The 17,930-nt window shown below is 41.5% G+C and overlaps 1 protein-coding gene across 1 annotated transcript in view; it reads right to left on the bottom strand.

The window, feature by feature from the left end:
* The window catches only part of LOC148024637 (U5 small nuclear ribonucleoprotein helicase), a 276,793-nt gene that overhangs the window by 121,086 nt on the left and 137,777 nt on the right, over positions 1-17,930 (bottom strand). The window contains exons 20-22 of the mRNA XM_087694266.1: positions 9,914-9,979; positions 9,710-9,832; positions 9,466-9,615 (exon numbers count right to left, since the gene is read on the bottom strand). Of these exons, the coding sequence (XP_087550392.1) occupies positions 9,466-9,615; positions 9,710-9,832; positions 9,914-9,979 (339 nt within the window). The remainder of the gene's footprint in view (positions 1-9,465; positions 9,616-9,709; positions 9,833-9,913; positions 9,980-17,930) is intronic.

Consider the following 17,930-nt stretch of genomic DNA (forward strand, 5'->3'; position numbering starts at 1 on the left):
GAAACAATTGCCACTAGTGGAGTGACGAGTATCAAAATCACCAGCCCAATCAGAGTCACTGTAAGCATGTAACTGCAGTGGTCCCCCCTTGGCATAAAGCAATCCAAGAGCTCTAGTACCCTGCAAGTAACGAAACACACGCTTCACAGCTTGCCAATGCGACATACGAGGCTCATGCATGTACCTGCTCAAAACTGAAACGGCAAACTGTATGTCTGGCCGAGTGTGGCATAGATAGATGAGACATCCCACTGCTGGAGCATAAGTATGGATATCAAACAAATCACTGTCATCATGTAATGACAGTTTGAGCCCAGGTTCCATGGGTGTACAAACTGGCTTGCAATCCTGTAAGCCAAACTTCTCAAGAAGTTGCCCAATGTACCTTGACTGACATAATCCAATGCCTCTAGCATCATGTACAAACTGGATGCCCAAGTAATAGTGCAAAATACCCAAGTCAGACATGTCAAAAGTTTGCTGTAAATTATTTTTGAATGCTGAAATCTGATCAGCACGTGTTCCAGTGAGCAAAAGGTCGTCTACATATAGACACAAAATCAGCATGGATCCCCCCTCTTTATGTACATAAAGGGTAGACTCAGATGGGCTGTTTACAAACCCCTGACTAAGCAAGAAGGCATCTATCTTTGCGTACCAAGCTCGTGGAGCTTGTTTCAAACCATATAGAGCTTTTTTCAGCTTGCATACTAAATTTTCTGAGCCTTCAACTGCAAAACCAATGGGCTGCTGTACATACACTTCTTCCTGAAGTTCCCCATGTAAGAATGCAGTCTTTATATCCAAGCCTTGTACTTATCTATGGATCCATCTGCATTCCTTTTCAATTTGTAGACCCATTTCGTACCAATGGCACGCTTGCCAACTGGCAAAGACACCAAATCCCAAGTATGATTCTTATGAATAGAATCCAATTCAGCTTGCATGGCTGCCATCCAATGCACACTATGTCGTGCATCCTCAAAACATTCAGGCTCCTCATTATCATGAGTACATGCTGCCATAACCAACTCCATGGAATGTGCTGAATCATGCAGTCGAGTTTGCCTTCGAGTACGACCAGCCAAGGGTGTTTCCAAATGACTATCTCTCATAGTCTGCGTGTACCATCTAGGCACCTGTCTTGCTTCCTGACTGTGTACAAGTTCCTGCTGAATTTCAGTTTCAGCAATGTGCTGATTTACTGCATGTTCCATAGGAGCAGCTGGCTGAACATTAGGTTCATTTGCTGAAGTACCAGCTGAATCACCAAATGTGATGGGCAGCAGCCCTTCAAAGACATCACGGGCAGCCTGATATGTATCAAAACCAGCCAAGGATAATTCTGATTTTTCATCAAATACAACATCCTTGCTGACAAAAACCTTCTTGGTCACGGGATCATAGAGTCTGTAGCCTTTGCTTTCGCTGCTATATCCCATAAAGATGCATTTTACAGCCTTGTTGTCCAACTTCTTTCGAAGTACCTGTGGAATATGGGCATATGCAAGACACCCAAAAGTACGGAAGTGGCCAACAGAAGGTTTGCGGCTGTGCCAAGCCTCAAAAGGTGTGACGGTTTTCAAGGCCTTGGTAGGGCATCTGTTCAAAATGTGGCAAGCGCACATGACGGCTTCCATCCAAAAACTATGAGGCAAACTCTTTGCCTTCAGCATACATCAGGCCATCTCCATGAGTGACCGATTTTTCCTCTCTGCTACCCCATTCTGCTGTGGAGTATATGCAGTAGTGTACTGATGGATAATGCCCTTCTGCTGCAAATAAGAATTCAGCATAGAGGACATGTATTCCCCCCCTCGGTCCGAACGGAGAGTCTTAATCTTGCAACCAGACTGAGTTTCCACAAGTGCACTGAAAGCCAAAAATGCATCATACACTTCTGACTTCTTTTTCAAGCAGTAGACCCAGCACAAACGTGTAAAGTCATCAATAAATGTTACAAAATAGTAACAACCACCCAATGACTGTGTCTGCATGGGCCCACAAACATCCGAATGCACAAGCTGCAATCTGGCTGTTGCTCTAAAAGCAACATCACGGGGAAAAGAGAAACGATGCATTTTCCCCAAAATGCAACCCTCGCATAAATGCTCAGGAGGTCTCTCCAAGAGAGGTAATCCATCCAACATCTGAGTACGCTGTAATAGCATCAAGCTGCCATAGTTTACATGCCCCAAACGAGCATGCCATAACTCTGCCTCTAACATAGCAGGAGTAAGAGTGGATGTCAAATATGCAGACTGATCTACCGAAAGAGCATCCAACTCATATAACCCATGACACAGAGAACCTGTCAAGACCAATGTCATGTGTTCCTTGTCACGGACCATGCAACGGTCATCATCAAAGGTGACCTGCAAACCACAACGTGCCATAGAAGAAATGGAAAGCAGATTCTTCTTAATGCCAGGCACATACAAAGCATCCTGTAGGCAGAGAATAGAGCCATCAATGGCTGTAAGCTGAATCTCCCCAATACCACGAACAGGGTATGATGCATTATTAGCGCACTGAACAGACTTCCCAACGGGAGGTGCACCAAGAGAAGCAAACAAATCTCTACGAGATGTGATATGCCGTGAAGCACCACTGTCAAAGAACCAAGTGTCAGCATCTTCTGTAGAGCTAAATGCTCTATCAGCCCAAGAGACATCATAACTGCAAGTGTAAAAACAATAGTCCCTGTCTGCAACAAAGGACGCGGACTCACTAGCAGTGGAAGGAGCTGCAGAAACAGACATCCCTGACTCCTTCTTCTTCTCTTTGGCGATGCGCTTCCTGCACTCAGTGATGTAGTGGCCAGGCTTCTTGCAGTAATGGCATTTTCCTTTCTTGGCTTGCGTGCCCCCCTGTTTCTGATTTGTCTGTGAAGTGTTATTACTACCAGAACTCTGCGAAGCATTTTTCCCTTGGCTGTTTTTACCCTTCTGCCTTGACATAAAAGCCTGCTCAGAGGCTATACCATCCACACCACTGTTCCGTCTAGTTTGTTCCTCCTCTAGAAGCAAACTGACAAGCTGAATGAAAGTGATGGGCTCTTTCGAAATCCTCATAGTGAGGTTCAAGGCAGTATGAAAAGCCAAGTAAGAGGGAGGCAGTGAATTCAATGTCGTAGAAATCAGCTGCGCATCTGAGTAGTACTCATCCACATTCATGAGTTGCTCCCGCAAGTCCTGAATTTTGTTGAGATGATCCTGCATAGAATCACCCTCATTCATCTTTAGAGTCTCTAGCTCTTTCTTCAAGAAAGAGATGCGAGTCTCATTCTTTCCTGCAAACATCTGCTCCAATATCAACCAAGCTTCTTGTGAAGAAGCTGCTGAACGAATATGAGGAATGATAGAACGCTGAACTGCCAATGCAATCAGCGACATAGCCTGTGCATCCCGTGTATCCCAAGTTTTCTGAGCTGCAGTTCTTGGGGGAAGTGGCTGAGCGGGGTGAGGTGGAGGGGGCTGAGGTTGCCCTCTTGCACGTCCTCCTGGAGGAGGAGTAGCGGGAGCCACAACTCCCGGTCGTGCTTCCTCTCCACTGACATAATCCCACAAATTTTTGGCCACTAATACATTCTTCATCATGAAAGACCAAAGGGAATAATTGTTCCCATCCAATCGGTCTTCCTTGGACACATAGGTGAATACATCTCCTCCCTGATTTGCCATTATTTCCCAAAAGGTAATAGAGCAATGTCAATGCAGTACGGGCTGGAAATCTGCAAATTTCCAGAAATTGCAGCAAACACAAGTCTGCAATTAATGTGCAAAGGGTACTCTGTCAAAAAAAAAAACTGTCACTGATGCACGCTTCCCAAGGTGCAATTAGTGCTCAGCAGCACTAAAACATCAAAAGCCCCAAAATTTTCTGCCCAAAATTTCTGTCACAAATGTCTGTTACAAAAGCCCCAAAATGTGCATTCAATGTGTCACAGACAGACACAGCACGTTTCCCAATGCTGAAAACTGAACCTGCTGCTGCTCTGTTACATACACAGAGCACGTGTCCCAATGCAGAAAATTGACCCTGCTGCTGCACGAACTCCTGTGTTGAAATAAAAAATGCAAAATGTTACCTCTGCAGAATGATTGACGACAGGCACGAATCCCGAGGCAATGTCTGTGCACAGGAGCAGGCTGGCGAACAGAGGCCCAGGCGTCAGCTGGTTGCAGAAACAGGGACGGATCTGCGCAGTCGGTAGCTGGTGGCGGGCTTCTGTAGGTACAGGAGGCGGCGTCTGCAGACAGGTGGCACGCGCAGGTACAAATGTTGACGGAGCCTGCCAGGTGCCACGCTGGGACAGGTGGCACTGGGGGCGTCTGCAATCAACGCGCTGGGCAGAGAAGGCTGCGCCTGAACTGAAGACTTCTGCAGATGGCGCGCTGCAACTGGCGGGTGGAGCTGTGCGCTGGCGGCTGGAGCTGACGCTGGCGGGTGGAGCTGCGCTGGCGGCTGGAGCTAACCTGGCAGGTGGAGCTGCAAGTGACGTGGCTGCTGACGAAGGTACAGGCTGCACGTGCTGTACCAGACAGGTACTGACGAGCTGTCAGTGCTGACGCAAGTCCTCGGGAACCGAACAGAGCTGCTGACCAGCTCTGATACCAAATGTCAGATGGGAGAGGATCGAGGTGCAGCTGAAGTGCAGTAGACAGTGTGAGAGTGAGAGTCAGAGTTGAGCACGACACCCAATGCAATAGTACTGAATAGAGTGTTAGCTGAAAGTACAAATGATAACCCTTATACCTTAGAGTTATAAGGGGCTGTTCACACCCGAACACAGTAAGTGCCCGTAAGTGTGCACCACAAGCACATACAAAATAGTACACATAATCTGGGGGAAAAAACCTCTCCTACCGAGAGTAAAAAGTGCCCCAGTGTCCTAGTGATCACCCGCACACTCCCATATGAGCGTAGGCGTAAGTAAGGCGTGTGAGATACCCAACAACCAAGCCAAGCACCCCGAGGAAGTAGTGGATGTCATAGGCAAAAGTTGTAATAAGTTATGCCAACTGGGTTCTAGCCGTCAATTAGTGTCAATTTTAACCCTACGGCAATTAATTGGCTAATAAGAGTCGGTGGTAACACTAGAAACTAGGCATGAATTGGCTAATAAGCATCAATGGTAACACTAGGTACTAGGCATTAATTAAGGGCCACTTGAGGTTGCAAATAGGCTAGCCAATTAAATTGTGGATGGGCTTTTTTTTTGGGTAGGGTCAAAAAGGCTGAAATTAATTCTCAAAATTAAATAATTGTAAACATTAATTAACTCGCTGAAAATTGCTGTAACTCGCTGAAAATTGCTGGAAAATGGGATTACAAGGCTTCCACTTGGGGAAAATGCCCATACAAAAGGAGAGAAGCTTGTTTGGGGCCTAGGAAGAGTCTCATTCAGTTCATTGGCTGGCTGTAAGAGAGAAGAGGCTGCTGTTGATCAATTTCTGGAGCTACTGAAGGTCAATTGCTGCAGGCAATAGCTACCGAGAACCCTCTAGAATCAAGCGACAGCATTTATGGCATCACGGATACCATGCAGTAGCATTTAATGGAAGCGATGGCAGGTTTTATGGCTCTAGGCAGCTCACCACTGCATTAAATGCAGATTACACAGGACAGAAGGCAGTTTGAAAGGGCTTCTCACGAAGAAACTCTGATTTCTCTCTCATCTCAGCATTCTCTAACCTTCTCCAACCTATCCTCTAAGTATCTAACCATGTCTTAGCCAATTAAAGGTGTTCTCAGTCAAATTTGGTGAGCAGTAGTGAGATTTCTGTTGTAAACCCCAATTCTTTGCAGAAATTAGGGTTTAGCAACCACCTTGGGACGTGTGCCATCGCTTAAAGACATCGTACACTGACATCAGCAGCTGAAATTCAAAAAATGGTCGCGGATTTCAGATGCCAACCCATCCCATGTGATTTGGGATAGCATTTGGCAAGTTTCTAGTCCAATTTGTACAAGTCCTAAGTAAAGATCAAGGGGGAATTCGCCCAATTTGCTTGCTGATTGGTTGTGAAGCTAGGGGCTTCTAGATCAACTGAGGAGATCAAGACATCTCAATTATACTCCATCCAAAAGCAATACAAATTAAAGAAATACCACAAGGGGCGCTAGTTTTGGGACCAATAGGTCGTCCAATGTCCAAGAATGTTATGGTAATGTGTGCATTTCAGTTTCTATTCATTTAATTGCTATAATTAAGTGCTTTATCTGGTTTTACCACTCTCTCAAAGAAGAAAGACTGGATTCTAATAGCAATCATGTTTGTCATGCCTTGCCATCTCTTGCCTATGCGCCTCAATCTAAGTCAGACAAGGACCTTAGGAGCTCCGATCTTTCTCTCACTTCTTTTGACGGAGAATGTAGCTCATTCTAGAGCACTCAATTTACTACCTTTCAGTGCATTTTCTCCTCTAGTCGAGATGTTGTGTACATTTCTAGGCCACTTATTGCTTTCCACAGTCTGCCCACCTTCAACCACATCATACATGGCATAAATCTAAATTTATGATTAGAAAAGCTTAAGGGACAAGAATTAAAATTTATAATAATGAAGACACAGCTTTGAAATTTAAAAAGGCAAGGTATACCTCAATGATAGCTTGCCAAATGTGCCAATTGTTTGCTTCCTCTATTGCCGGTATCTACATCCTGAAAAATTCATACGCTAAGTGGACATGAAATGAGTATGTTAATGATGCCCTATTTCGTAGGGTCTCTCCACCCATCGGTGAGAATGGAGCAACCGTATTTTGACCATGCAGCCCAAATAGAATCAAGGGCTTTATTAATCCTCTCCTTCTCTTCATCAATCTTCTTCATCCTCATGTCATTGTATGTAACATCACTCCATTCTTCACATGGACCCACATTGGCGATGGTTCTCACCATCTTTCTCCACTGCTCATGCTTTAGGACATTGAATGCAAGATTGTACTCAATCACCATGCAGGCAATCACAATGTGCGCTTGTCATTTCCTTTCTCTAAGAAAGACAACCGATCTAAGCATATGACCGATCTAAGCATATTGCCTTTCTGTTGTGTGTGTGTGTGTGTGTGTGTGTGTGTGTGTGTGTGGATTGGGGGTTTTGTTGGGTTGTTGCGGAAGGGTGCAGAGTGGGTGGGATGTGTTTTTGGGTGGTGGTGGTGGGGTGATGCTTAGCCAATATATTAATGGTCCCAAGCTTGGATGCAACACCATTTAGCTCTAGGACTAGGAGGTGAATTTGGTGGCCATCTCCTTATGTTTCTTTCTAGCATTGTGCAACTTGAGCCATGTCATGTGTGCAGGTTGGATATTGATGTGGGCATTTCATTGATACATGTGCAATAACCTGCTCTCTACCACAGGATATGGCAAGAAAACTGCAAGAAACTCATGGAACCATGATGATCCAGGCTTCACAAGTTTACTCCATTACCTAATAGGATGCTATGGAATGCTACTAGCAAGAGAAGTAAAGATGGAGAGTATGACACACTTTGTTTTTGCCCAATACTAGTGTGCAGCACGTGCTAGTTGTAGCATCGTGATTTCTTTTGATAGGCTGCATGTAATCTCCTCCCTTTTTCCATCTGTGGTGTGCATGAAGGCACCTCGAGGAGAGGCTTTGGAGGACACTAAGGGTAGGCACATTGACATTAACAGAGAAGAAGGGAAGCCAGCTTGGGAAGATTTTTCATATTCTTTTCAAAGAAGAGAAAGTTCTCCCAATAGACCTCGCAGAAAATCCACATTAGGTAAAACACAAAGTACAAAAAACCCTTTATACAGTAACCAAGTACATCACAAATACAATGGTTGTGTGAATAACCAATGTAGGCTATAATGCCAAAACGTCTAAAGGCCAATGTGAAAAAAGATACTAGAGTCCCATGTTTGAAAGAAGGCATCTCTCCTCCTCATCCTATCAAGAGCTACTATGTGTCCTCTCCCACCTCCATGGAGAGTATGGTGATCTCTATCCAAATCTTCAAAAAATCTCTGTTGTGGATACATCGTAAAGGTCTAAGCATGGTTGAGCCTCACGGTCTAGAGGTATCAAACATGAATGCTAGCAATCAGCTCCCATCTGTGGCAATACGCCTGGTTCCATTGTGTCTACGAGTAATTTGGTGTGGGAATCTTGCTCAAGAGTTGTCCAATGATGACAAAAGAGAGGCTTCCCTAAATGCTAGAGTTCTAAATGCATCAAGATACCACAATGAGAGATTCAACCACTCCCACATCAACCGTGTACTCATACCTAAAGCATACACCAACGATCAGCAAATCAAGTGTATCAGTTTACAAATGGCTATTTTTTTCAACAATCATGCAAAACAACAGATCCACATGTATCCAATAACCTTATCACTTTCGATATGGTCTCAAACAAACTTTGAAGTGTTCAAAAAAGTACACGAACAAACTTTGAAGTGTTCAAAAAAGCACATGAACACTTCAGTCTGCCAAACCCTAAAAATGACAACCATAAATTGAGCCCAATTTCACAAACAATTTGGTTTGATAATTTTCCTCCATAGTCCCCATGTCATCCTACATCGTTCCTCTTACAAATAGAAGGATTTCTTGCAATAAAACTGTAAGAAAATCACTTTCTCAAAGTTTTCTAGAATGTGCACAAAGCTCAAGACCCCAAAATAGAGGATCTTGGCCCCTTTGCTGTAAAAACCAGTTTTAATTATATTTAGATTAAAAACAGCAGCACATCCTGCTATAGATTAAGTTACAAATCTGCCCAATGGATTTTCCATGTAAAATGAGAAAATTGGTTGTTGTCTTGACTCCAAACATGCCATCAGCTCATGCTCCATGGCTTAAATGTGCAAAGAAGAGAGGAATGATTGTCTCCTAACTTGTATTTCTCAAATGAGAGAGAAAGAGGACCCAAATAGCCATGATCTACTTTCTACGAGTAATCAGTTGCTCCTTAATCAAAATTTGAATTGGATTAAGAGTTACCAATTAATGGTTGATTAATTATAAGTAAGCTGCTCATGACTAAACTTTCAAATTATCATTAAATCTAGAAAATTTGCACAATTTCTAGATTGCTTTGGAAATTGCACATTTTCCAATATCCTTTTTCCTTGTCCTTGTACCTTAGGCAACAAATGAAGAAACTAGTCAGCCAGACCAAAATCAGACTTGACCTGACCTTGTCTAAACAAGGCAGAAAATAGGCCCAGTCAAAGAGTCAAAAAATGTCTCAGATATGTAGCTGTAGCTCAATACATGAGCCACCAACCATTAAATAAGATTGGCTTAAGGAGAAACATCATCTGTTACATGTGTTGGACTTTGCTTCATCATTGGCCACATGATAAGACATATAGCAGATAAAGATAAAGAAAGCATGTCACAAGATTTCTTGATTATTAAGGCTGTAGACCTTCTATGTCTCCTTTACTGTGACTAAAAATACAAAATATATAGTAACTATACCTCTTCCCATGTTATTCCATAAGCAAGGGGATTTGATGACATTCGAACAAACAAGTACGTGTATCCAAGCCAAGCTGAAGCCTCCTTCAAGTTTGTAACGGTTCCAAGTACAACCTCGGCATTCAAGTTATCCTTCAGGGAGCTCACAAACTGGATAATATCAGAAAACAGCAAAGCTTAGGTACCTTCAAGTTATTTCAAGTTCTATCACTTCAACTAAGCCATGCCAGGCCCAGGAGCCTACCTGACTTTCAATTGGCAGTTGATGAGTTAGCAAGCGTAAGTAGTATGCAAGTTTGTCATGTGTAGTGATGATGATTCCTTCTCCACTCTTGTCGAACTGTGGACGTCCTGCCCTTCCAAAGATCTAAAAGACATAATATAAAGTTAAGAGCTAAACTGTAGATGCTTGTAGTCCTGTTGACAGATAGCACTGGGTGTCATTGACCTGCATAACATCAAGCATTCCCAATTCACGCCATCCTCCAGCTTTCGGATCATATAGTTGAGTTCCCTGCACATTGCACAATCAATCCAAATCAATAAGTGCTCAGGCAACATAAAACAGTCAACGTTGCTAGCTTTTTTGAAAACATAACAATTACAGTCAGGTTGCTTGTTCCTATTAATAAGCAGAAATTTTTTAAAACCCGAAGACAGCATATTTGGATTAATACTAAATCCAACAGTTAACAAAGGTCCAACATGTGATCATCCAGCAAGCTTCCAAACAGAACTGTGATGCACTGTATGTTGGGCACAAAAGTTTCTTGAAGCAAAAGAAATAGAAAATGTAGCACCTCCAAACAATATGGAAAAGAAAAGGTCGTAAGCACTCAGTGTTCTAACCCTTACGCATACTGTCCTCCTATCAGAGTGGTATAACATGTGTATAAATTGGAACCAGTATAAATTGGAACCACACCTTCCAGTTAATGTGCCATGTACGAAACACAAAACACAAAGAAGAGATTAAAGTTGGCGACACATAGGAAGTCTAAAGGCCTTAGGATCCAACATTTAGTACACAATCAGAAAAGAACAAGGTCCCCAACAACTTTGCCCTTCCATGAGAGAAAAGCTCTCGACAACGTGAGTAATTGTTTCTCACTTCTTTACATTTTCAAAGTACCATTCTAAGGTGCCACACATAGAAGCGAGTACAACAGCACCCAAAAAAGACACAGCAGAGGCCATTGGCAGGATTATGAGATCATGCAAGAAGAGCTAGTGACTTTCAACATGATGCTTAAGGCTCTCTTCTAAGTGGTCATGTACATTCAAGCACTGAAGGAGTTGACTCCCTAAGGGTAACCCTCACTTGGCACTACCCTCCTTGCAGTGGACCATTGTCTTCAAATAGCTGCATGCATGCCCCAACACACACTTTTTTTCTTTTTGGGTAAAATCGCTGTTCATTATCTCAGAAAATCAGTACTATACAAGAGCCAGTTGGAATCAAGATGAAAGGCTTGCTGGATGTAAAGAAAAGGATAGACAAGTATAGAAGAAGAAGATGGTGAAATGAAATAATCTTGCACAAAAGGGTGAATACAAGGAAAGGAATATCAAGAAAATAGGAGCGGAAGACGATGCCAAAGAAGAAAATGGATAGAGGGGAGGGGTGGGATGGTCATGCACAGTTAGAAGGGAGGCACCTCTTACAAACCAAGGTTACCTTGTCTTGTGAAGATGGAGAAATAGGGTTCTGGTTGTTTTTCTGTCGGAACACTTATCCAAGAGCACATCGGGACTGGTGTCAACCACTAGTTGAGGAGCCGTTCAACAAGGCGATTGTCACCTAGTCCAAGTAGGACTTCATAGAAAAGCTTATTCCTAGATGTCCTACCAAGTTCATGACAAGTCTATGTATTGGAAATCTCAAGGTGGCTCTCCATGTGCAGTTAAAAATGGCTCAATCCAGCATGATAAGTATGGTCTCATATTTTTTTCGCTCACCTCCCTTCAATAATAAGTCTCTCTTGGAATTGGTGCAGCCCATCTACTTTATGTTGTGGAAAGGGAAAGGGAATTCTTTGAGTCAGGTGAGGATATCTTGGCAGAAATGTTAGTACACCAAAACGGTTGGGTGAAGCTGCTTTATTGGATGTCAATCTCCATATGATCGCTTTCATAATGGCACTTTGCAAGCTATGTGTGGAGAGTCATCCTTGGATTAATATTGCAAAATTTTCTATTGAGGAGCTTGGTATCTCCCATGGTCATATGCATATCAAGTCTTCTTGGTGGCCTGTTTTGAACTTGACACAGCCTCCTAAAATCTCATGGTCCTTTCTCCTTACTCATTCGATTGGCTTCTAGCAGAAGATTCTCTGCTTCATAGTTTGGCATCCTCCTAATCTCCAACACGAGGTTAATTCATTACAAGCAAAAGCACTAGCCACTTCCAAGCTGCTAGATTGACTTGATAAGATTTGCAACGAGATAAATTTAATCCGATGGCTAGATTGAAGTCATAGATAGTACGTGACGCTATCATTCCTGGGCAGCCACGTCTTTATTCTTTCCATCACATTTGCCACTACTTCTAAGTGCCTAGAAGTTATAACCTAATTTGGTCAACCTTGCCAACATACTCCATTGCCTACTTTTCAGCCTCCATAAGAGGGTAGAGAATAAGAGATGGGCAATTGAGGAAACCAAGAAAGTACGGCATGTTTGGGATAGCAAAGGGAACTAGCATGATAGATTTTTTCAATTGTACAAGTCCAAGATTCCTTATCAAGGGAAAGTTATCATATGGAGGCTACTTACTGGGGATCTTCCCACAAGGGATATGATGCATGCTTGCAAAATCTCCCATCTCCATTGTACCTTTTGCACTACATGCAATACAACCCCCCACTCATCTCTTGCCCTATTGTGAGACAGATTTGGAGCCTTATATCCAATGTGTTTGTCAATGACTTGGCAATGCACAATCATCCGTTCTTGGGTCAGGGGCAACATGCCTTCTTTGACCGCTTTGCAGCCAAATCATCCCTGTCTCTTCCATTTTCTCAAATGGACTACTCTCTAGCAAATTTGGCACACCCAGATGCCTTTATTTTTTATTCACCCTCAAGTATTCATGGTTACATGGCCCATGTTCGATTACTATTATAGCAGATTTCTTCCATGGTTTTGGCAGACCTAATACTGCTTGAAGTGCCTGCTCCACAACTGCATATTGTTCACTCCACTCGTGATGTCCCCCCACATGATATTTGTGCACTGTGTTTTGGTGGCCTTTTGGCTTCACTTGTGATTGCTGGATTTTTCTTTGGCTGGCGAGAAGGCCTAATGTAAATACTCTCATTTAATTTAAGCTTCTTCACAGAAAAAAGAAGAGTATTTTCAAAAATAAAAAACTGTGGTGAAACACAAAAGTGCTACAACATGAAAGACCTTGATCACCAGCATGGCAGCAATCATATGACAATTGCCATAGTGGAAGTTCGGCACACACATATGACTGAAATGACAAAGCCCTTGTAAAAGCACACATCCTTTGAGTCTAAACAATCCACAAAGCCCAATATCTAGCCCATGAAAGAACATTACCTATTGACAATATCTTTGAGACAGCCTTTGAAACAGCCAAAAGAATATTCCAAATTGTTGACTTCGAAACAGCCCATGAAAGACAGTCTTGGGTCAAGGGCAACATGCCTTCTTCCATTTTCTCAAATGGACTACTCTCTAGCACATTTGGCACACCAAGATGCCTTTATTTTTTATTCACCCTCAAGTATTCATGGTTATATGGCCCATGTTCGATTACTATTATGGCAGATTTCTTCCATGCTTTTGGCGGACCTAATACTCCTTGAAGTGTCTGCTCCACGGCTGCATATTGTTCACTCCACTCATGTTCTAGGCCATGAAAGAACAATACCTATTGACAATATCTTTGAGACAACCAGCGAAACAGCAACAAGAATATTCCAAATTGTTGACTTGGAAATTGGGCATGCAATTGTCGTGAAAGGCCATCCAAAAAGATTCAAGTTTATATGTAATACCTTAATAGATGCGGTACTCTCTCAAATACACAAGAGCATGTTCATATTGAGGTGAAGCAATGTGCCGTTTGGCCAATTTTTGTCCTACAAGAACCATTTCAATCCAGCATCTTAACAAAACAGCCTCTGCTTCACAACATGTTTTTCCATATTTTAACAACATTGGATTTCCACCATTTCAATCATTTAGCTAAATTGCATAACGCATTTTTGAAGCTTATAAATCGAGGGTGGAGATAAGATGTCTATACACCTTCATGGATGGCATGACTTGCAAAGAAATAGAACGACAACCAAAGGCATTGTGATTAAGTTTCCAATCTTCAAGTATGTTACTTTCAACTCATGGAAGGCACCGCAACAAACACTATAGCATAGTGAAGTGATGACCCTGTTGCCATCACCGTCACCAAACAATTGTTTCTCAATACTAGTCACTAGCTTCCATAGGTCAAGAATATGCAATTGCCTTCACCAAAATTGTCTTTAATGTTTGGGAAACAGCCCCAAGAGCAAGGGGCAATAGTCAAACCTTCTTCCCTCAACTGTCCACGTTGGATTCAAATACTCACCGCCTCCCCTTAAGTCCCCCAAGTCATTTCCATGGGTTCTTTTGACAAGTGGCAGACTTTTTTTCTTGATTTTCAGCCACTTTCAGCCCTTATCAACATTCATTCCGAAATTTAATTAATCTTTAAATTTTTTGCTTAGATAAATAACTCTACAAGCCAATAATTAAATTATCTAGGCCAATTTGTCATCCAAGCTATCCAGATCTTTTATTAGCTTTAGAAATAGCATTACTTAATCAATTAATTCCTAGCTCCTAGTGTCACCAACATTAATGGCTAATAAATTGTCCTAGGCCAACAACTGTCACCGAATACCACCTAATATACCTAACCAATACAAATTATTACAACTTTTGACATTGACCCAACTTGAGATTTCAGGGTCTTAAGCGGGACATTATCACTTGACTAGCTTGCACATTACATGTGCATCTCACATTTGCATATTTGACCTTTAATCAAGTCAAATGCTTAGCAAAGCATTAAAAAGTGGCAAATTCATGTCTTTGTGACAAATCTCCCTCTTGAAATCCTTGCAATCATCCCCAATTGGATACTGCAATGTGTCAAAAGCAAAACATATTGCATTGGGATTTCCAATAAAGCATCATAGTAAAAACGAAATTGGTCATTATTGCTCAACCATGCCACTATCAAACACCTGCTGAAAATTTCCAGCCAGCATAATAAAAACATAAGGCTCAAAAAGAATCCAAAACTATTGCTACAAGCCCATAGGATGCACCCAATACCAATATATCTCAACTATTCTCAACAGCAACCATAGTAAAGCATAAATCATAGCTAAACTATCAATGGCATTAATAAAGCACACTCCTGTCCATAGAACCAGCTGAATACTGAAAGCTAGTGATCATTCACTACAAACCAACAAACACTTGCTGAAAATTTCAAGCCAGCATAATCAAAACATAAGGCTCAAAAAGAATCCAAAACCATCGCTAGAAGCCCATAGGATACACCCATTACCAATATATCTCAACTAAAGCATAAACCATGGCTAACTATCAATGGCATTCATAAAACACACTGCTGTCCATAAAACCAGCTGAATACTGAAAACTAATGCTCATCCATTGCAAACCAGCAAACAATAATGAATCTCTAATTATCATAAATTAAAGCAACTGTATAGTTTTAGAGCTCCAAAGGAAAAATCATACCATACGCAAACCAACTGCATTGACTAGTACACTCAACACTGATCCCATGGCACACATATTGTCAGCAACCTCTACCTTCGATGCATCCTAAATACATCCGAAATCCACTATACACCAAAGTTATCCATGACTATAGCGAAGTGCTACCTCCCTCTTGAGCATCAAGCAATGCTTTGGACCCCTACTCTACCAAACCTGATTGAGCATGATCCAAATTCAGCTCCAAGAAAAAATCATTGAGGTAAAGCTGCAACAACTAAGAGTGCTCTACCATGTCACACTTTTTTATCCAATTAGCATCCATTTGCGAGTAATCCTGAAACTTTACCAAATCTCCTAGAAACTTTATCTTTGATATTTCCTTCTTTATGTGGCAATATTTGCTCAAGTACCAATATCTTATCCAACTCCTTAACCTCTTGTTGAATTTCAATATATATATCCTCTGGCATATTATCATGAAAAGGCCTCAATAAGCTCATATGAAAAGGTATTATGTATTTGCTAGTGTGGAGGCAATTTTAGCCTACACTCTCCAATACCTGGAAGGGCCCATAATAACGCATACACAACTTTGGATACAATCACCCTCTACCTTTCATCTTTTCCAAACTTGCCTTTGCAAAACACAACAATACATAGTCGCCCTCTACAAACTGCAAAAAGCACATCTATGGCCATTACTTGACCTCTTTTGCTTTTCTTATGATCTATGAATTTTATACTAACCTTCTCATAGGCTACATCCGTGTTCTCTACATAATGATCAACCTCAAAGATCTTATCCTTGATGTGCAAAATTGGAGTTACTTTCTTGCCATCCTCCACAACCTCAAATGGAGCTTATCAAAGGAACTATGCATTGTATTATTATATGTAAACTCTACCAAGGGCAAGTATTGCTCCCACTATGTCTTATGCTCCGATACATAGCACCTTAAAATATCTAAATTTGTGGAGTTTGCCTCTTCAAACCGACCATCTGTCTACAAATGGAAGGACGAAGATCATTTCAAATTGGTATCCATGTTTCTAAACAATCCCTTCTAAAACAAACTAGTCATCCATGGATCTTGATCACTAATGATCGACTCTGGCATGTCATCCATTGCAATGCTTTGCCAAGGTCTATCAAGTATAGGCAAGGGCTGCAATAAATCTTGCACCTTCTGCCTATGATAGTTGACTTTCCAACACACAATGCATGTATGGACAAACTGCTCTATATCCTGTCTCATAGCTAGCCAATAGCAAAAGTGTTGCATTGCCTTGACTGTAGCATCAATACCTCTATGCCTTGCATAGGGAGGAGCATAACTCTCAGTCATCACGTTTGACCAACTACTTCGTAACACACAGTCGCCCATACATTATCAAAAAGCCATCTCTTAAGCTGAAATGCTCATGCCTCTGGCCACTGCAAAGCTAATCGTAAACCTTAGCAATATTCAAATCAACAACATATTGATCCTTCATGGCATCCAACTCAATGTAATAAACAAGACTAACAACCGAAATTTGAGGCTTACGAGATAGTGCATTAGCCACTACATTCTATTTCCCATATATACACACAATCTCAAGGTGAAACATAGAGAGGAAATTCACTTATCTCAAATGCTTCTTAGACAACTTAGTTTGAGTCAAAAAATAGTGCAATGTTTGATGAACTGTTTGCACAATGAAATCAGTCCCCCCATGTCAAAAGTGCATGAGATACAGCCAACAATTCCTTCTCATAGACCTACAAATTCTTCTCTATACCATGGAGAACCGACTCTCATATGTCACCACTTGACCATCCTACATTAAAACAGCCCCAATGTTGTTTCCAAATGCATCACATTAACCAACAAATGACTTCGTTACATTGTGCAATACAAGCACAAGATTTGAAGTTGTATTTTCCTTTACCTTATTAAAAGCTGAAATTTCCATTGCTGTCCACTTAAATAACACACCCTTCTTTTGCAAAGCATACAATAGAGATGCTGTAAAAAAAAACTATGCTCAATAGCATCATCATTGAGTTGATCAGTGACTACATAAAGCACCAAACCTACTATTGTTTTGGGTCTCTCACCCTTTGTATTCTCTTCATTTTTAACCCTTTTTCCTTGTTGTCTATTTGGGCAGCTCTTTGCCAAATGCCCCTCTTGTTCACAAAGAAAGCATTTATTTGCAACTATCAATTCTTCACACTGGGCATAGATTTTCCATGTCCTTCCTTGATATTTTTGCATCTATACACGTCCATTTGCAGATCTTCCCTTCTTTTCAATCTTGAAAGTCTACTTCAGTGACTTTTCCCCCATCAACTTAAAAGCCTGACAACTTTCCATACCACAAAGCATCAGCAGTATTTGTTGTTTCACTGAGTTGTGACTTTGCTGGTCATAGTGGTTTTATGCAGAAAAACTGAATCTCTTTAGGAAATGCACAATAATACTCTTCAATCTGCTCAAAAAGGGGGACACCACAATACGAAGTGACAAGAGCAGCACGACCCAAAACTTATTATTATAATGCTCCAAATTTTTGCATTAAAATCATGCCATGAAGTCATTACATCCACTTCAAAACTACTTGTCAACCATGTAGAAGCAAACATTTTCTTAAATTGAATCCATGTTGACCATGCTTTACCTCCTGAATAGGCAATATCAAACTACTCATTGAAAATT

Source organism: Lygodium microphyllum, chromosome 15 (assembly GCF_053477565.2).
Source record: "Lygodium microphyllum isolate KBCC chromosome 15, Lygodium_microphyllum_v1.1.10, whole genome shotgun sequence".
NCBI lineage: Eukaryota > Viridiplantae > Streptophyta > Polypodiopsida > Schizaeales > Lygodiaceae > Lygodium > Lygodium microphyllum.